Source organism: Dermacentor variabilis, chromosome 2 (genome assembly GCF_050947875.1).
Source record: "Dermacentor variabilis isolate Ectoservices chromosome 2, ASM5094787v1, whole genome shotgun sequence".
Lineage (NCBI taxonomy): Eukaryota > Metazoa > Arthropoda > Arachnida > Ixodida > Ixodidae > Dermacentor > Dermacentor variabilis.
In genome coordinates, this window is record NC_134569.1 from 82054933 (window position 1) to 82077036 (window position 22104).

At 43.7% G+C, this 22104-nt stretch overlaps 1 protein-coding gene across 2 annotated transcripts in view; it reads right to left on the reverse strand.

Moving 5' to 3' along the window:
• Positions 1-22104, reverse strand: part of LOC142572164 (uncharacterized) — a 233750-nt gene that overhangs the window by 27032 nt on the left and 184614 nt on the right. For both annotated transcript variants that reach the window (XM_075681087.1, XM_075681086.1), the window contains 4 exons: positions 16314-16520; positions 9348-9799; positions 4169-4435; positions 3459-3671 (listed from right to left, as the gene is read on the reverse strand). In XM_075681087.1, the coding sequence (XP_075537202.1) occupies positions 3459-3671; positions 4169-4435; positions 9348-9799; positions 16314-16520 (1139 nt within the window). The remainder of the gene's footprint in view (positions 1-3458; positions 3672-4168; positions 4436-9347; positions 9800-16313; positions 16521-22104) is intronic.

Below are 22104 nucleotides of genomic sequence, written 5' to 3' on the forward strand. Positions count from 1 at the left end.
CATTTATTTCTCTAACACTGAAAAGAATATAACTGCTATGTTACTGCATCACAAAAGTCCCAGCAGAGCTTTCGGATTCAAAATCTAGGCACGACTTCACGTCAAGGCATTGATTTCACATCAAAGCGTCAAGACTGACATTTGTGCCCATCACTGTCCAATTCACTTCCGCTCAACGAGTCAACTCTTCGCTGTGCAGCGGATGAAGCCTTCCGCACGCAAGTTGTTGCACGCAATCCCCTGCGAGGCTTTCGCGCAGCTTGGCGTGCACATTTCCAAACTATGACCAGTTTCTTTCACATGCCGCTGAAGAAGGAGTAATCGGAAGTACGCAGCAGGTGAAGGGGCTCAAGAAATGGTTGAAGCAAAGTCCTTGCCACCATGTGTATGGATCCAGGTGCTTCGAAGACTCCCAACCTCCTTCTTTTGACCAAACATTAGGTTCATCGAAAGGAGTCGCGACGCGTCACAACAAAAGAATTCGGTGGAGAGTCTCTGTTTATTTCTTATTTATTTTTCAATTTTATCCTGTTTGAAAAAAAAGCAATAAAAAAACCTATCTTTTTCCAAAATTTTCAATGTTTTCTTTAGCTGCTTACATCTCTATCCCTGACATCAAAAACCCCAATTTCTCCTGAGTTTTCCTCTTTAAAACTAACACCTAATTTTTTAATTGAATTGAATTCTGGGGTTTTACGTGCCAAAACCACGATTTGATCATGAAGCATACCGTAATGGGGGATTCCAAATTAATTTTGACCATCAGGGGATCTTTAATATGCCCCTAATGCACAGGACACGGGTGTTTTTGGAGATCTAATTTTTACCCCTATCTTCAAGAAACTTACCGCTTTATGACAGCAATAAATCCGAAAAAACTCACAAAATATCCAGTATGTTTTCATTCGTGAGACAATTTCGATGTGTCTAAAGAAAGCACATCCATGTTTGTAACTTTCACAAAAAGGGTATACTAGTTCATTAGAAAAAAAAAATTATGCAGATCCAATGCTCATGCAGGAGTCTATGTGAAGTGAAGCTTTTATGAAGCGATTATAATAAAATGCTATAAATTTGCCTGTTTTGTTCCTTTGTCATTGGCGTAAAGGAAACTGGTACGCACATGTGCTCTCACTCATCGATGCTACACAATGTGACAAATATTATATTGGCTTATTTTACACATTTCTTCTTACTTATATTAAATGCACCAATTGCTACTTGACCAATCGCCTGTTTATTGTATGTGCCATTGTATGGAAATCATCACAATCATTATCAACATGCCGATATACTTCATGCCCGATTCCCTGTCATGGGTACTGTGCCCATGTGGGCATCAAAACATGGACATGTTTTTTGGCCTATCTTTTGTTGTGGGTCTACAACATAGCATAGCATGGAAACAATAATCATCAACAAACTATAATTGCCTAAAAGAGGTAGTTGGCATTATCACAATGTGTAGTGCCCAATTCTTGACCAGTCTCCTGTTGTGTGTATGCACCACAGTACGGAAACCATCGTCATAATCAACATGCAGACACGCTCCTTGGTCGATACCCTTTTGTGCCATAGTATGGAAACCATTATCATCATCAACATGCAGCGACCATCTGAAAGAGCTAGTCAGTGTTGGCACCAGAGAAGCATACATGCGTTTGTGGCTTAGAGCATCAGGCTGCTGTGCTGGCAGGCCAAGGCTTGAATCCCGGCTGCCACCGAATGCACTTTTTTTTGAAGTGAGGTTGAATTTACCTGACAAAAACCTGACTAGCGACCAACTGACTGATCAACCTAGGCCAAACCATGGCATGATGGGTAAACAAAGCTTTGCCTTAAAAAAGAACACTACAGTGTAACAGAAGGTGATTACTTTTGTCTCACTGAGCTCTTCGTTAAAGAATTGAAGGAAGTATTCCACATCAGTTCCAGCAGCTAGCTGAAAGTTCATTTGAGAAGGCTTAGTGAAAGGAAACCGGCAATGCAGGAGAAATATTACTCTTTGTGGTATCAGGTTTTGTCCATGCACGTGCACAGCTAATGTTGTCCACACTGTTGTCTTCACTGTCGTCGTCCCTGTCATCAGAGGTGAGATAGAGAGCCCATGACTCACCAGAGTCCTTCGAAACCAGTTCGAAATTGCTTCCACTTGAGAATGCTGATGTTTTGGAAAGCACACATTTTCTTTTTGTATTGACACTATGCACTGCATTACTAGTGCTTCCCTGGGGGCTGCCATTTTGAAGTGAAGTACAACCAGCACGACAACAATCGCCCACTACAAAAAAAGCTATCTTTGCTGGACGTATTGTGCAATCTGGCATTGTTTTCTACAAATGCAGTGCAATAGGCAAGCCAGGGCTAGCTCCAGGACTCCATTATGAGGCCAAGCATCTTTGGAAGAGCTTGGCTTGTCTTCCGCACTTTCTGCAAGTAAACCCTTGACGAGCTAAGCTAGTCTTCTATACGAAAATGGTTAAAACACAAAAATGAAGGACCATATATATATATATATATATATATATATATATATAATTATAAAGTTTCACTTTAGATTCTCTGCATCAAGTATCTGTCCATCACAACCATCTTACAAGAGAACAGATGCAGTGCCACTGGAATGTTTCTTTAGCAATGTGCTGAGCATACGGTACTCCTTTCATCACGCTGTTGTTAGCATAAGTGCAAAAGCAAGAACCGTGATGCATTGATGGCATATGATGAAGCGGTTGGCCTGAACGTTAGGTGAATAGTGCTGCTTAATGAATGTACCTAACAAGTATGCAAATATTATACAGCAGACAACTTTAGCTTACTCTTTGTATAAAACAGGATCCTAAATGTGCTCTATCTATTGAATCTATTTTTCCCAAATAAAAACACCTGACTTCAGTAATTCCTGCATCTCTGAAATCACTGCGACAACAGAAACTCCCCCCTCACTCCATAGGCCCAACTTCGAGCAAAGCTCTAGCAGTCTTGTGCAAACTCCTAATCTGTATGCAATGATGACAAGATGAAAACAATTGCATCATTATAATGACAACAGTAAAATGATGACAAAGTTGGCCTAGTGACAATGGTGGTGTGATGAAGGGGGTATACTAATGACGACAGTATGAAGAGGATGTCAAAGGCAAGGAAAATTATATGGTAATGACAATGGTACAACAACAGAGGGATGACAACAATAATCTTGATAGCAGTGTGGTGATGGTGATATAAATAATTATGACGACATCACGACAACTTAAATACTCCAGCAGTTAAGTGCTGCATGTGGTATTCATATACTCTACAAGATATACGATGCCTACATCACAGAATAACACTACACAGTGCAGTGCAATGGAATAGATGGACAGAGAGACAAAGAGACAGAGTGAACTCTGCTTTCAGCTCTTAGTTGATGCTGCAGTAAAATACACTGGCAAGTAGGAATTTGCAAAGCTTACGCTGGAATTAGCAGCAACCGCCTGTAACGGACCGTGCCGGCCTCGCTTCTCATCAGGCCTGCGGGGACTGTTGTCTGAGGAGGAGGATGACGACACATTGTCTGAGGATGTAGAGCGGAAGCCATTTAGCAGCACTGGCGCCAGGGCCATAGGCTCCCCTTCCTTGCGGTGGCCACCATGCCTTGGGCGCCGCACTGGCTCTGAAGGGAGCACCTGAACAAAAGTCAGGGTCAAGGCTTTTGAGTCCTTCAAATGACTGAATGGTGTAACAGTCCATAAACGAAATCTGTAGGCAAGTTTAAATTGTGTATTTTAATGGGCACAGTTGAAGTAACAAAGTGGGCACACAGGCTGGAGCTATCCTCTGTTTCTTGTTCCAAGCGAAAAAACCCTAGCTTTTACAATGTTTTAGCTGTTATCCTGGCTTGACAATGAGTAGCTGTTTTACTACTACTTAATAAGCACAATCAATCATTCAATTTCGCAGCTATTTTAGCGAGGCAGAGAACAAGAGCAGCTGCATAGAGTTTCTTCATGGTATGCATAAAAGCACCAACACATTGCTATAGAGAACAAGCATGCATTTCATAACACTGCAGCAATGTGCAGAGATATCTTGACAAATTATCTGATGAATACAACGCTAGGTAGAATTGCAGATTGAAGGATAGCACGAAATCTGAAACCATCAACAAATGATGACTACTCACCTTGACACCTGCGTGGATGCTGCGCTTAACGGCGACAGCGCCGAGAGGTGCAGCAGGGGGGTTCTCAGAAATAGGGGACTGTGGTAATGGATGGTTCTGGTAAATGGCCTTGTCGGCCGCTGACGCTTGCTTGCTTGCCAAACCTTGCCCTCTGGTGGCAGGAATCGGAACTGAAGGGTTGCCACCACCACTGTTGCTCGAACCACGAGGTGTTGGTGCTGGTTGCTGCTGAACGTTAGAAGATGCTGAAGTGCTGTTACTGCTCCCCTGCAGTAAGATACACTCATGTTCTGCCAGTACACCCATTTATCTGTTTTCGTTAAGTAAGTGGACATGGAAGTATTTACAGATGAACCTTAGCATTAAGTTTATTCTTTCCCAACTTATCTACAGAAACCTCATGCATATATGTGCTCTGCAGTAGGACATATATGTGTGCTTTTCTGCATGCTCAAGACAAAAATACAATCTTTTGGGGAACGGGTTTGCTCAGCTGATCTCGAGAGGGAGGGGAGTGCAGACCCAGTAAAAAATTATCAAAACACAGAAGTGATTACCAAACTGGCTTACACCAGAATTATAGCTGATGGTTTTGTTGTTCTCAGCTGGTTCCAAATGGTAATGTGTCTCAGGACATAAACCAGACTCAAGGGGCTTCTTTGAGCAGAAGAAATTCTGGTAAACCTGCTATAGACTTTTTTACAGGTGAGAAGGGAAAGCAGGCAATAGCAGCCTGCCACCTCATTCCCCACTCAGTGGACTGTTCGGCAAGAGAGCGGCATGCTCTTCACACGTGGTGATGCCCTAGCCAAGCTCTCGAAAATCAAGTTTTTCCTCATTTTTAGTGGAGGTTTGGAGAGCTGCATTTTACAAATGTTTGTGAAGATTGTCATATGTCTTCAAATGCAATAGGCTTCTCTGCCATTTGTTCAGACGTCGAGCAAAAGCTGATGATTACTACGACGGTGTTGCTTCACTTAGTAATAAGGTTGAAAATGAAGGCTCGACCTGATCGACCGGTATGACCTGATCATGCCATATCATTGTCATGCACCATAATAAACATGCGTGCTCATTATAAGGTGGCCTCTTAAAGCCATCTTTAAAATCTCGATGGCATGTTATGAGCTTGGTCGCCTTGAGCTTTACGCACATTTTCGATTTTGCAAAGAGTTAGGCTTTGTATTTGAGCTGCAGATATGAACGGGCCTGGTGACAGGTGCTAGAAAATAGCACATAAGCTTAGGTCTTGCTGATCAAGAAGGAACAATGTTTTACACCATTACAGCTAAAAATCGATATATTGAAGTAGGTAAAATCGGCAATTTGTTTCGTTATATTGAAATTTCATTGTATTGAAATTTTACCTTTTGTGCAAATAAGTACAGTCACCGATCGATTTTTCTTACAAGGGGCCGCAGAACTTTCCGAATTATCAGACAATAAAAAAAATAAGATTTGAATGAGAAAAAAATTTATTCTATGAATTTGGGAGTCGGCGACGAATGATATGGTTTCATGCCACCTCTACAATATCTTCACATCAGTGATACAAATTAAGCGAAGCCAGCGACGCTTTCGTGTGCATTCCACCCCCGCAACTGACAGTGTCGCCCGCACTAGGACGATGCTATCAGGAAAAGTGCCGGCAGCGGGGAGAGAATTCTCCATCTGCCTCTCGCATCAACGGGTCACCAAAACTCGAGATTACACAACCTCTAATACTAAACGTGTGGTAAGACGGCTCACATTGTGCCACGCCATCTCGGCATACCCACGCTTTGCACACACGGCAGATTACCTCTGAAGCAGGATGCACGGCTATGTATGCACTCAGCCGCGCTCACAACCATGCGCAGTCACGGCCGAGAAGCACGCCAGAAATCGCGAATCGCCAACTTAACCCCCCCCCCCCGCCTCTACCGTGAGCAAGCTCCCCTCCCCTTCTTTGCCTTTGCTTCAGCGGCACTTGTGAAGCCACTATCTTTCTTGACTCACCCCACCACACTTTCACTCGCACCTGAAGCACAAAGTGTGCGGGCCGCAATAGGATCTTATCGCACTTGGATTATATACCGAACATGATGCGCTCTTGTCATGCCATGCGCAATTTGAGAGATGCGTTTGCAAGAAGTCACTTGCAATTCAATCATATGAACATCTGTGTTCACGGAAGTTTCCATTTATTGCCTCGGCATTTCTTTGCGGTGGAATCGAAATTTCGTTATAGTGAAATTGCACACAAACACACTTTGCTATATTGAGGTTCTAAATACATGGTGTTCTATGGACAAGAGGTAATGAAAAGTTAAATACTTCGTTATATCGAGAACGTCATTATACTGAAGTTTGTTATATCGAGGTTCAACTGTATAAGCATGCATACTCATTATAACGTGGTCTCTTAAAGCCACTTTTGAAATCTCTATGGCATGTTCTGAGCTTGGTCACCTGGAGCACTGCACTTTTTCAATTTCGCACAGACTGTTTACGAATGGTTAGCCTTTGTAGGATATGCCTGAGGACAGGTGCCAGAAAACGGCACATAGCTTAGATCTTGCTGATCAAGAAGGAACACTGTGCCAGCACTTAATTATTTTTGTAAATGTATACTTCTCAGCTAGTTAGCGAGAACCACTCTGTTGCAGCTTGCATGAAAAGGGACAAACAAATGCATTAAGTATATACCCTTCTGTGTGATGAAAAAGAGGACTGGTTCTGAACATGCAGTGTGCAATGCGTAGGAACGACCTGCACACCGTGATCCATGCATACAGCCATTTTGCACATTCCAGAATTGCTTTGACAGCAGTGTTGCCTGCGTGAACAGCAGGACGTAAAAGCTTAGCTGACTGTTTTTATTTTTTATATGTTTTATTCGGGAGGATGGTGGATGAGGAAGGAGGTTTGTTGCAACCATGGAGTCACCATATGTAAGCAATGCAAATCTCTCCAGCTTCCATTAAAATTTCTTGGTCTGATACTACAAACTTTTCAGGAAAAGCATTAACAGCAAGGATATACTAGTCCCTAATAAATCCTTGAAAAAAAGTGATTAGTATTTAACAACCACATAAACCCATTGCAGCGTCATGCTAATCTACAGCACTGATTTCTGGCACGTAGAAGACTACATGCTTGAAAAAAGTATATCAAAATATAGGCTCACCCACAGAAAGTGGAGGTGTTTTCATATCTAGCTTTGCACACCACGTAGCATTCGAGTAATTTGAGTTGCATGCCTGCCAATTCTCCTGAATATTTTATAAAGTTTACGAAATTGGGCATTTCAGAATTTTACTAATGTTGTGTGTAATTTTACAATTTCAGTTCGAGAAAATGTTTCGCTCCTCTGTCTCTGAGCCTCTTGTTTGTAGTAATCTAGTGGTGGAAGGACACAAGACAAGTATTTTTATAGAGCCAGCTTATACGGACAAGTTCTTGAAGCAGGCAAACTCGGCAACAACAAGGTCACTAAAGAAAATCACAGTGATATAAAACAGTGCGTTGCTTGCAGTATTTGGTGTACCAAGTTTGTTGCTGCTTGTATGCTGTGACAAAAGGTTAATCATAATTCATAAATTACGTATGTGCCTCTGAATAGGTGCGTGCTCTGAGTAAGCTTTAAACAAAGCACATGATATCCCTCTACTACTCTTTGTCACATTTGTCACATTTTATGAATTTTAATGTTCACAGGTTGGCAGGTATGGAGGTTTATTGCTATACAATCGCAGCACACTTCTTTGCAAAAAGCTGTACTGCAGAGAAGATGCCTGGCTAAGCAAAAGTATTGGCAAATAAGCAAAATAGATATTGCCTGAGGTAGTGGTATGCAGCTTAACATTTTTCGACAACGTAACCACCATGCCATACAAGCCCACAAAGTTTTTTTTTTTAATGTGCAAAAGAAGCAAATGCACCGTACGGCAAACAGTGTTTTCTCGTGATGCCGAGCGCCACTGCAGATGGCCACACAGCCCAGCATGGTGGCTGAATTTGACCAATAGAGTTTGACACCACTTCACTATAATGGCGACGCCCACGATACTCTTATTTATTTATTTATTTATTTATTTATTTACTTATTTATTCATTCATTCATTCATTCATTTATACCTCAAATACCCCATTTGGAGTTTTACATGAGGGGTGGGCATATCTAGGCCATATTTTCAATGAATGCCTTGAACGATGAATGACTGGAGTGGTGCACCACTTCAGCAGGTAGATTATTCCAGTCTTTCACTAAACTGAATGAAGAAAGCGTTTAGATGAGTGGTGATGTGGAGTGGGAGGGGGATAAAACAGCCTTTGAATGGCTGTGACAGAATGAAGTGTGATGCGCAGGCATGATGTCGGTCTGGTGAAGCAGTGAATGATAAAGCTTGTAAAAGAGACACAGTCTTGCTGCTTTGCAGTGGTGCTCAAGGGTTGGAAGGTTCAGAGATGACTTAAGTTTAGCGACGCTAGTGTGGTAATAGTAGTCAGAATGAATGAACATTGATGCACGATTCTGTATGGATTCCAGTGCTGTTGTCAGGTTAGATTGGCATGGGTCCCCACACTGAGCATGTGTATTCCAGTTTGGGTCGAAGAAGCGTTAAATATGCAAGTAGATTTACTGAAAGGGGAACAAGACGTAGATTACAGTGCAAGTAACATAGTACACAATTGGCATCATTGCTAATGCTGCAAACGTGTGAGGAGTAACCGAGGTTACTGGACAAGTTAATACCTAAGTACTTATAAGAAGTCACAGCACATATTTCAGAACTGGCGATAACGTAATTAGCTGGAATAAATGACTGGCGATGGTGGAAAGTAAGCAGTGCCATTTTTTTTTACGTTGAGAGACATTAGACAATTATTACACCAAGCTTCAATGACGTTAAGGTCAGACTGGAAAGCATGAGAATCAGCATCATTAGCAATAGGACGAAAGGTGAGGCATAGGTTAAAGAAATTACATTCGAGGTTATTCTTGGACAGCGTTATGGCTGGTTCAGACCATGTTATATCAGGAAAGTTAATTTCACCTAAGAGGAGTAGTTGCCCACGACTAAATGACATCGTAACAGTTTGCAGAGCCTCGTGGAAGTGAATAGTGAAGGATGCGCCTGAAGGAAGTGAAGGAAGCATAGTGAAGGAAGCATTATTCACGGGCTGTGCCGCATACCTGGTGCGGTGGCGGCTTCGGGCAACAGGCATCCTGCAGTGAAGGCTGCCTCGTGATGCCTCCCTTACGACCTGGCGTAACTGACACTCCCGAAGACGAGGACGATGACGGCACCGGGTAGAGGGGGCCTGCACGGGGCTGCTGCTGCAGCCCAGCGAGGAGTACAGGGCTCTGGGCCATTCGGTCCAAGTCCTGGTCCGGGTCTCGCTGCTTGACGCGCGAGTCGAACGCTGTCTCGTAGATGTGCCGCTGGCGAGCCATCTCGTCGGCGGACAGCGCCCCCCCTGCGGCAGGGCTGGTGTGTGCCGGAGTGGGGCTCTTGTTGCGCTGCTCTTCGGCTCTCAGCAGCCGCAGAGCCACGGCGGCTGGGCCCGTGTCCCAAGGGTCGCAGTACTGCACATCGCCTGCGTCGTCGCCGCATGCCTCTGCTGCCGACGCCGCTGCTGATGCTGCTGAAACCAATGTGGACGAGCATTGATACCTCAGTGTGCACATATTGTGATAGCACAGTTGAGTTTCATTAAGCTTACACCAGTTAATTAGACACAGCACCTAATCAGACCAGGTACCAACAGGCCCAAAGCACGCTGAATACTTCCTTCGCTTGAACAAAATCAGCCAATTTTATCTATCCTGGAACAAAAGGCAAGAAATAAGGGGGAACATAAAAGCGAGGGCTTAAATTCTCATTCTTTTTACCCTTCACATTCCGAGATAAACAGATTCCTTCATGCCGAACTCACTGTTGCATACTTCTTCCTAATTTTGCATGTGCCCTCGAAGTCCAAATAACAAAGGTTGACATGTTGGATGGGCACTGATGTAGCAGGGAATCACACTCTTATCTCTACTTTTCCACATCTAGAGTAAGACCTTTCTATAACAAAGTTGAATGGGAGATGAAATTCTCTAAAACTGTTGCTTCGTGATAACCGTCCTCTGTCCTTACAGCCAACATTTCCTGCTGGCAGAGGGGAAGTTACCACCAGGTAGGCTAGTCAAAAGCGATGTAACCTGCTGCCGTGCACCGCCAAACAACCGCAAAAGAAAAAAAGAAAGAGAGCACAATGTGTCAAGATAATTTTCCGGCGTAAAAGTAATTTATTACTGCGTCAATTGATCGAAGCCGCGATGAACAGTGCAGGTACGAAGTCAAGGGCCATCCGAGGTGGTCCCCGCCCTTATCCCGATTATGGACCCTGCAAAATTTCGCCATATATGTTGTTGAATTTCACTATCTTGGTGTTTTGAGTCGAGCGGAGAGGCTTTAGCAGCCTTGTGAGCCAAACAGAGCTGACAAGATGGCGAAATTAAACAGTGTCCACAATAGCACGTACCCCTGAACCTGTACGTTGTAAATATTCCATTCTTATCACGCCGCCCACCGAGCGGCCAATCCTATTGAAACCGACGGTGCTGCGGAGTGTGAGTCGTGTACGAGTCAATGACGAAGAACGAAACAATGCAAGAAGGAATGTGACGCTAGAAAATACGACCCTTGCTTTTTATGTTCTCGGTGATCACTCGCCTTATCGCTGTTTCGTGAGTGTGCTGGTGAAGCGCTGCAAGCCCCTGATTACGTAAAACGCCTATTGATAGACGCGAGTGGAAGCTTCTAAACAACAGCAACAACAACAAAAGCGATTTCTTTGCAGCAAACAACCGTTGTGCGAAATCAGAGGCTCGCAAGCAGTAGTGCTTCGCCAGCGCGCTCACCAAACGCCAATAAGCCGCGAGCGATAACCGCGAAGCCACGAATCTCTCAATTTATCGCGGCCACGGAGGAGCTAGACGGTGCCACATGTACTGCAAACCATGCGCTCAGCTGCTCATTTCATTCCATAATCGGGAGTGACAGCATGTTGACAGGGAAGTGCACTCAACCAAAGTGCAGTGTACTGCGTGCATAGGGTGCGGGAGGGTAGCACCTTATTCAATGAGTGGTGAAGTTTAACAAGTAATGCCGAACTTTACCGATCGGGTAACGCGCAGTTGACAGCCCCATGATGTATGGAGTGAACTGTATGCTTTGATGAACTGCGTGTTCACATGAATGTTTATCCCCGCATGGTAAAAGGAGATGCTTGGGCAGAGAAATTGGCAGCATGCCTTTGCAAAGCTACACCCGCCCGTAGATTTAGCCATCCTCCTCCACTTCCATTGCGGGAGAGTAGTGCGGAAGTTGAGCGGCTGCTGACTCGGCAGTGCGGCCGGTTCAATGCATTGCCAGATAGCTGACAACTCGCAGAAACCTTGTAAGTTGTACTGCCGCATTAAGCGAGTACAAGAAACATCGCGCGTCGTTAAGTTTGGGGCTAGCTGGTGCAACGTCTTCAATGAAAATTCAGGCTGAAATAATTGAAAATGTTTGTTATGTCCGTTTATACAAAACTTTTGCTTAATTACAAGGAGATTTTAAATTCATGGGCTTCAATAAGAACTTCAAAGCTAATTATAGTTACTTCGATATATGTGTCATAAACTACTCAGTATAATGATGTTTGAATGTATCTACCGTCAGCATAACAGTAAATGCTATGAACGGTGCTTCAGAAGGCGTTCATACGTGTGATGTTCAGTGCAATCCACGTCTCATCGTGACTCTGTGACATTAGGTGCTATATGTCAAAGGCTGAGGCATAGCTTGAAAAGCGAAGCTCAAAGTAAGAGGACAGAACAAAGGTGCAGTTTTTCACTGTGCAAGCGGACCTCGGTACATTTGAAAGGACACTAAACAGCAATGCTAATTTAGTTTAGACTGGTACAGTATTATTACTGGAGAAAAAGCAAGGCCAAACTTTTTTTCTGGCACAAAAAAACTCAGGAAACTTAATAACACTTCTTGAACTCTGGGGATTTGGGGCAACAAAAGTGTTACATTGACTTCAGTACGCATGCCAACAAGAAGTCAGTTCACACGAGTACTGGCTTTGAAACTCAAGACAAGGCCTGCATGTTTACCGGTGGCAGGGCGTCCGAGTCAAGCTTTTACACAAGGCGAGTCCTACAGCTGGGAAATTGGGGTCATATCAAACCTTTGATACCTAGAAACATTGAAAGGGTGGCTCTGCTATCTTAGTAAATGGTACACAGTGGAAGGTCCAGGAGGAGAGAGGGATCCCCCCTGCCCTTCCACCTCTCTCACAGCAATTTTTCGGCACTCAGAATTTTTAGGCCGCTGCGGCGACAATCGCTGTCAAAGTCGAGCAAAGCACCCCTCACTTTTACCTTTTGGTTAGGTGCGAAACTGGCTAACACAACCGCCATCTTTGTGGAAGTGAGCTAATCACTTCCTCTCTACCTACAATTTTGCCCCTTCAGAGAGTAGAAGTTTGCTTAAGTAAGTGGGGCCATCAGTGCAGCAGCAAGGAGGGAGCCTTCCCTTCTCCCTCCTTTACTCAGAGACACATGTTCCCTTACTCCGCCCTGCTATGCTAGGAGTCTGTACTGGTATGAGTCACCTTTCAGTATCAATAGATCTGGTCAGTGTGATTCAAACATGCACCTTTCATCGCACAGAGCATGCTTTACTGATGGTCCAACAGAAGATAGCACAAGTCACCTTCAGAAGCTAATATAGAACAAATTGACTGCGACCAACTTGTGTAGTGCACGGTGACCAAGGCATAAGTTTCTCAAATTTTTGCAATGAATATTTCTTGTATGGAATACAGCGGGGAAAATTTATCGCACTGTCCTTCATGAATCACTCAACAAAGTTTCAACGCCACCGAAAGCCAAAGTTCGCATTTATGAGACCTGTTGAAAGCGCATCCACGTTTGTGGACAGAAGTTGTGAACGTAGAGCACTTGGTGCCCCGTTTGTGGATGAAAGTTGTGGATGTGGTGATTTGGTGTGTCCCTTTCCGTGTTTGGCAGCGTGTTATCTCACAGATTTTGTTTCAACCTCCCCAAATGGGTTAGTGCTTGATTTTTTTATATACACTGGAAACGGTACAGTCCTCTCTGATGACATGAAAGCCAGTGGCTTAGGCGGAGCAGTGTTAATACAGCTTGTGGAGACAACTGCGCAGCAGTCACATATTTTGACGAATCTATATTTTACTGCATTGAAGGTTTTTGATTTCTTGCTTCAAGCGAAAAAGTTCATGCGTGGTAGAGTAAATCCAAACCGCACTGAAGGCGCTACTGCAAATATTCCTAGCGACAGCTATGTTAGCAGTGGACAATCGACCCCCTTTGTGTGTGAGAACAGAAATGCATGTCTGCTCAAACGGAAAGATAACACAGGCATACATATATTTTCCAGTGCTGTCAGAATATACCTTAGGTCTTCATGCAAGTACTGGTCGAAGGATGAAATGAAAAAAAAAAAAAAGAATACTGCACCTGGGAAATGTATCGGAATCATGACCAATTGATAAGGGGAGTGGACCTCATCGACAGGTATATTTCATATGACAAAGGTCAAATCTAGGAAATAGGCCGTTAGGATGCTCAGACATTTTCTCGCTGTCTGCAATGCATGGGTCGAATACCATCACAACACAACAGCATTGCACCTACAACAAAAAGAGGTGCGGTCTGTCCTGCCTTTCAAGGATGCAGCCAAAACATTAACCAGATCTAAACATTAATCAGATCTAAGCCAAATCGAAGTCATACCAGTGAATAAAGGTACGAAAGTAGGCCAGCTGCTCCAGAGACCAGACTGGCCTAGCTGCCTGACGGCGACACGAGAAAATTGTATTGGCAACGTCCCAGAATTTTGTAAAATTGAAACTACAATGCGATGCAGGAACAAAGATTCCAAAGCAGTGTTGAGAGTTTGGTGTATGAAGTGCAATGTTTTCTTGTGCCTGAAAGGGTAAAATTGTTTCGTTTATTTTTATAATGCTCCCAAATAATATCCATTCTTGTGGACAATCTTTTGTACCGTTTGGAAATGACAATTTTTTCACGATCTCTTTTCTCTGCAATTATTTACTTATTTATTTTACTTTATTTTCAATACTCTAATGGCCATAGGCATTAGAGAGAGAAGGGGGATACAAAATCGTCAGAGATTTCCTTAAATTTGATGACATCGGCGATGGTAGCGGCGAAGGCAGGGAGATGGTTCCAGTCATTCCCAGTTCGAGGAATAAATGAATTAATTCGAAGGCTAGTTCGACAGCGCGGTATGCCTATATTGAAGTTGTGGTAAGTTTGTGAAGATATATAAGATGGAGAGAGGAGTAACTTATCTTTCACAAGGGTTGGTATAGTAAGTTCTATGGAAAATACATAAACGAGAGTATCCACAGTGCAGAGAAAGAACCGGAAGAACAAGGGCTGATTCACTGCAGATATGCTTGCTGTTCGGGAGTAATTTGAAGCAATAAAACGGGCGGTGCAGCTTTGGATAGACTCTAAAGTGTTAATTAAGGTTATCTGATTAGGATTCCAAATGGAATATGCATATTCTAGTTCAGGTCTTATTAACGTCCTATACAGATGAAGCTTAATGGTGCTGTTAGCAGCTATGAAATGGCACCGTAAGAATCCGAGTAACCGAGCTACGTAACTAACCAGCTTAGCCTGGTTAGTTACGTAGTTCACATGTATTTTCCAGGACAGATTGTATGTTATATGAATACCCAGATATCTGCATGATGAGACAGGTGATAAGGAAGTGCTATTAAGAAGATATCGAGGGGTGTTATGAGGGCAGCTGGAGATATGCAGGTGTTTGTATTTAGTGGCATTGAGCGTCATAAGCCAGTCGCTGCACCATGAAAAAATTGCGTTCAAGTCCAATTGTAAACATGCTTCATCTCAAGGATTAGTAATTAAATGATATAACACACAGCCATCTGCGAAAAGTTGATATGGGAGATAACGTTGTTAGGAAGCTCATTAATGTAAATTAGAAACAAGAGCGGACCTAACACAGAACCTTGAGGAACTCCAGAGGTTACGGAAACAAAAGTTGAGTCATAATCATTAAATGTGACATATTGGCTACAGTTGGAAACAAAACATTCAATCCAGCCTAATACCTTATTATCAATATTAAGGGCACCAAGTTTAATTAGTAGCGGATCGTGAAAAACTGAGTCAAACACCTTTTTCTGAACATCTTCTTCTGACTTTTGAAACGATTTCAAATGAAATGTTGGAAATATTTCTGTTCTTCTTGTCTACATCTTTTTCGGTAGTGAAGAGGTTAAGTGTGATTTGTACCTCCCTTTTCTGTCTCCTTACAGTTTTTAGTTTTTAGTGCTTTTACAAGGTTTGACCATGCCTACCAGTGTCAATAAATTGTTTTAAAACTGGTCAAATGGTTGCCTGCCAGATGTTGTTGATGAAAAATGCACTAAGAGATGCAAATGAGAACAAATCATGACCATTTGGTTACAGATGTCTGGTTAATTGCGCAATACACTACCCCCCCCCTCCAAAAGTAGGCACCTGGATCCACCCCTGACGGTACGTACATACAGACAGTTTTTTTTTTTTAAGTTTTCAGGCCACTGAGCTCATGACCAGAGTTTACTCTGAACAGTGAATGGGAAACGTATAGTATATCCATGATGCTTTAATTCCTAAATCAGGATTCTCGAACAACCGTCAAATATCAGGTTGCACGCACCACGTTCTATAAACCAATAGAGTGAGGGAGATTCTCGCTCTCATCCTCGACAGCCTTGCAAAATTAGAAGTATGACACAAGCCTCAGGACGGCAGCAGTTTTTATTTATTTGCGGCAACTAGCAAAGAGAGAGAGAGAGAAAACACATATCATGTAAGTTTTCAATGCTTTCTAACTTGTCTTTTACTGTACCGACTTACGAATTGTCACATTTATATGCAGTGTATTTTGGAAAGTGACGTTAGATGTTCGAGCTATTTATGGATTAGTTACTCGTTCACTGAGGTATCCTAACTGCATAAACGGAGGTCAATATCATCCAATTCTGAGATGGCGAGAACATTCGTGTTAGCTCCACGAAATTTTCTCACCAGCTTCATCCGCTGTCTTAGAGGCCTTGCTGCCGGGTTCGCTATGGATGGCAGAGGACGCCGATGCAGAGCTCGAACCGGAGGCCTGTGACTGGTGCGGTGGCGGCTGAGGGCTTGACTTGCTGCCGCTGTTGCTGAACCGCTGGTTCTCAGCTGCGTTCTTTGACGACGACGAGCCGCAGCTGATGCTCGGGGATGTAGGGGCCGCTGCACAGAAGAAAAAGTATGGTGAGCTTCATAGCATTTAGCATAAATAACAACCTTCATAGCATTTAGCATAAATACAGCTTGTGTAAGACAACCTGCTACACAAAAGTCCAAAATTTTTAGTCCATCTAGAGGTCGGTTAATGGAAGTCAAAATTTTTGTGCATAAATTGTTATTTTACTTTGTTGTCGTTAACTTGTGCTATTACAGATTTTATCTGCTTTTCAGGAAAACTTCAACTAGACAACATTTTAACGACAGAAGAGATAGCGCTTCATAACACTTAGCATAACGGTTAAAGATGACGCGCATCGTGAAACTTATGGCTTTTTGAAAGTATGCCGAAAGCTTGACCTATGGGTGCTTTTGCACCATATATGTCCCGATCGACATGCTGTCGCCGCAATCAAGAAGAACCTTTCTTAGGTGCTGGTGTCAAAGCTGTCAAAGAAAAAATTCCCAAGACTGAACCAACAATCATCAGTACAATTTGCCAATCACTCCGACTACGGTGGACTACCGTACCTGGCCCTCGATTGCCCATTTAGCAGAGCAAAGCTTGAAGCAGCCCTTAACAGGCTTCACGAAATACGACTCTAGGAAGAGAAAGAATAAATAACAAAAAATTTGACTCTCCATCCTGGCCGGCCCTGCAAAAGTGGATGTCCAGCGAAGCTGTTGAAAACTTCCACTAAAACTGCAGAAGGGGGCATGCTTTAGTGCTTTGAATAATGGTAGTAATGATAATTTAGAGCAATGGTAGTAATGGAAGCAATTGTAATTTTGACAGCATGCCGCTGGTCACATTGCTGTTTCTTTTTCCCTTTGCTGCTCCTTGTATTCACGCTTGTCCTCAGGAGTTCTAACTATGCGTTGCCTACCCACGGTGTTGAAACAATGAAATCAGTTGCTAGTTGCTAGTTGATAGTTCCAGTAGCAGTTGCTAGTTGCAGTGCTGGTTGCTTTGTATATGAAACGGCGCTATGGAAACACGCTGAAATTACTATGATTCTTAAACCCAAACAATGTCATCACAATACAAAATCTTCGACCCATCTTGCTGATGTCGAGTGCCGGAAAGCTTTTCGAGGACAAGGCTCACAATCGGCTCTCTCTGTAGTTGGAAGATAACCAAAAGATCCCAAACACAATGTATGGATTCCAACCGCACTTGTCTATGCAAGATATTGTTACAGTGTGGTATGTGTCGACAGTGTGAGAAAGGAAAAAGACGAGGTCAACTGTTTTTCTGATAGTGTGGTTCGGAGCCCTCACTGTTGCTTTTAGTTAAACACCGGTGCAGATCTCCTACACCATCACATTTGGTGGTGGTGTGGGGTACACTCGCTACAACGCTGCACTGGATCTCCGTAGTGGATGCCACGTCGGTTCCGTCACGATGTCTTCAGATGATGACGTCCCGTCCACATCCACCCAGGCTTCATCACATCTAATGCAATCGCACCCTCGTGGCCAAGGGAATTTCACCAGCACAAATGGCACGGATGTGGATGACTGGCTCACCTGGTATGAACACATCAGTGACCATAACAGGCGGGACACGACACTAATACTTGCCAATGTAATCTTCTACCTCCAAGGCACAGCTCGTGTGTAGTATGACACACACGAAGACCTGACTAGCTGGGAAGTCTGCAAACAAAATATGCGTGAAGTATTTGGAAAACCTGCCAGACGTCAGCTATCAGCCAGACAAGAGCTTGCGACACAAGCTCATGCCGTCCACAGAGACATATATTTTGTATATACAGGACGTGCTGGCTGTTTGCAAAAAAATAAAGACCAGTCGGAGTCGGATAAAGTCGGCCATGTGCTAAAGGGAAATGCAGACGATGCATTCAATTTGCTTTTGTGCAAGGATTGTACAATAGTTGATGCCATCCTTGCAGTATGCCGATGCTTCGAACAAGCTAAAAGCCGACGCATTGCTCAGTGATTTGATCGCCTGCCAAGCACCGCAGCTACTTCCTCCTGCATCGACGTTCCAGCCTTTCGTCAGCCATAAAGTACACCTACCATGACAGAGGTCGTCCATCGGGAATCGGAGGCCATAGCTCCAGCGATACGTTATACTCAACCGCTTGACAATAACGTGACGACTGTATCACTCATTCAGTCTGTTGTCCGACAAGAGATTGCCGATACGGTTCAAAGCCCTTGCTGTTGCTTTTAATTAAACACCGGTGCAGATCTCTTACACCGTCACAATATCCTTCTACAAATCAAAGAACACATTATTGACAATCTCAGTGCTACCCAAAAGATTGTTAATCTAGACCTTGACGTTGAAGACGCCTTTGGCAATGTGTCTCACAAGGCTGTGCTGAAGAACCTGCAATACACCAACTGCAGGCAAAGGATCTACAAATACGTCACAGGCTTCCTCTCTAACCAGACAGCAACCGTATGCCTTGGAAAATTGCAGTCTCTGCAAAAGGGCACTCCTCAGGGATCAGTGTTATCTACATTACTTTTCAACATTGCAATTATGAAACTACTTGAGAGAATGTGCGATATCGCGGCACTCAACCATGCTATATACACAGATGATATTACATAGACACCTTGTAGGAAGAGGTCGATTGCATGGAGACGTATCTCAAAGCATGCAGCCTCTCCTGTGCCCCTGAAATATCAGAACTGCTTGTACTGCGCAGAAGAATGAAAGGTCGACCCCTGCCTTCAACGCCCGGCCCTGAAGTCGAACTCAATAGCACCACCATCCCATCAGTCGATACTCTGCGTGTACTGGGGTAAGTTCTCCAAAAGAATTGAGCAGGCCTGACAACCCTACATCAGCTTCAAAGTCATCATCATCATCATCATCATCATCATCAGCCTGGTTACGCCCACTGCAGGGCAAAGGCCTCTCCCACACTTCTCCAACTAACCCAGTCATATACTAATTGTGGCCATGTTGTCCCTGCAAATTTCTTAATCTCATTCGCCCACCTAACTTTCTGCCGCCCCCTGCTATGCTTCCCTTCCCTTGGAATCCAGTCCGTAACCCTTAATGACCATCAGTTATCTTCCCTCCTCATTACGTGTCCTGCCCATGCCCCATTTCTTTTTCTTGATTTCAACTAAGATGTCATTAACTCGCGTTTGTTCCCTCACCCAATCTGCTCTTTTCTTATCCCTTAACGTTACACTCATCATTCTTCTTTCCATAGCTCGTTGCGTCGTCCTCAATTTGAGTAGAACTCTTTTCGTAAACCTCCAGGTTTCTGCCACGTGCGTGAGTACTGGTAAGACACAGCTGGGGTTATACACTTTTCTCTTAAGAGATAATGGCAACCTGCTGTTCATGATCTGAGAATGCCTGTGAAACACACCCCAGCCCATTCTTATTCTTCTGATTATTTCAGTCTCATGATCCGGATCCGCAGTCACTACCTGTCCTAAGTAGATGTATTCGCTTACCACTTCCAGTGCCTCACTACTTGTCGTAAACTGCTGTTCTCTTCTGAGACTGTTAAACATTACTTTAGTTTTCTGCAGATTAATTTTTAGACCTACTCTTCTTCTTTGCCTCACCAGGTCAGTGAGCATGCATTGCAATTGGTCCCCTGAGTTACTAAGCAAGGCAATATCATCAGCGAATTGCAAGTTACTAAGGTATTCTCCATTAACTCTTATCCCCAATTCTTCCCTATCCAGGTCTCTGAATACCTCCTGTAAACACACTGTGAATAGCATTGGAGAGATCGTATCTCCCTGCCTGACGCCTTTCTTTATTGGGATTTCGTAGCTTTTTTTTATGGAGGACTACTTTGGCTGTGGATTCCTACAGGGCTACAGGGACTACAGGGCTGTGGACTACCCTGATTCCGCAATGCCTCCATGACTGCTGAGGTTTCGACTGAATCAAACGCTTTCTCGTAATCAATGAAAGCTATATATAAGGGTTGGTTATATTCCGCACATTTCTCTATCACCTGATTGATAGTGTGAATGTGGTCTATTGTTGAGTAGCCTTTACGGAATCCTGCCTGGTCCTTTGGTTGACAGAAGTCTAAGGTGTTCCTTATTCTATTTGCGATTACCTTAGTAAATACTTTGTAGGCAACGGACAGTAAGCTGATCGGTCTATAATTTTTCAAGTCCTTAGCGTCTCCTCTCTTGCGGATTAGGATTATGTTAGCGTTCTTCCAAGATTCCGGTACGCTCGACGTCATGAGGCATTGCATATACATGGTGGCGAGTTCTTCTAGAACAATCTGCCCAACATCTTTCAACAAATCTGCTGTTACCTGATCCTCCCCAGCTGCCTTCCCCTTTTGCATAGCTCCTAAGGCTTTCTCTACCTCTTCCGGCATTACTTGTGGGATTTCAAATTCTTGCAGACTCTTCTCTTCCATTATCTCTTCCATTATCGTCATGGGTGCCACTGGTACTGTATAAATCTCTATAGAACTCCTCAGCCACTTGAACTATCTCATCCATATTAGTAATGATATTGCCGGCTTTGTCTCTTAACGCATACATCTGATTCTTGCCTATTCCTAGTTTCTTCTTCACTGCTTTTAGTACCAAAGTACCAAAGCTTCAAAGTACCATTACTCAAGCCACAAATCTGGAGAAACGAGTGATGAATAAACAACGTGGATTTTAGGAAGAAGATGCCCCGAAACTAACACAAGCCCTAACCACTAGCTGCATCATCCACGGCACTCCGTATTTGGGACTAAAGAATGCTGAGGCATTGAACATTTTAACCTGCCAAGCAAATAACTTGTGCTGTGTCTCCCGGTAAAATCCTCAACAGAGAAGCTGCCCCAGCTGGTTGTTCACAACACCTAGGAGAAGTTAGTGAATGCTCGCATAGCCAGCCTAGTCGAGCGACTCAAGCTAACAGAACCTGGTAGAGCCACCCTACGTCAACTTGGATATAAAGAAGGGCTCGAGCAATGCAACAAGCACAAACTCATCTCTCCAACTCAGAGAGTGTATTACAAAACATGCGCTCGGTACACCACAAGGGCAGATGACCGGCAAGAATCAAAGCACTCAAGAAGGCATACAAGAAAGATGCTGCAACAAGATTCGTCAACACCGCTCAATACTCGAGTAAAACGGCACAAGTGGTGAGTGTCACAGACAGAACAGGAAAAGAGCTTAGTGCAGGAAGCAGCATTCATACTGAGTGACACCAACTCGGCAGAAGAGGCAGAGATAGTGCTTGCCACAACAACCTGTCAGGGACAAACTACAATTTTTACAGACTTGCAAGCAGCATCCAGAAATTTTCAGAAAGACCGTGCCTCCACAGTGGCACTCAATATACTACTTAAGCTACACAACCCACTGGACATTCATATCATGTGGACACCTGGTCACGATTCCTTTGTGGGGAACACAGCTGCTGATGCTGCCGTCCAAGGTCACACTAATTGGGCATCTCCGAGAGGCAATCATACTCCGGCGCCCATCCCAACACGATAGAGATATTCTAGAACACTACAGATTAGACGGAAGGAACTACACACCACTTGATCCCACGCTTAGTAGGGAAGAATCCATTCATCTACAAACACTCGAAACAAATTCGTTCCCACATGCC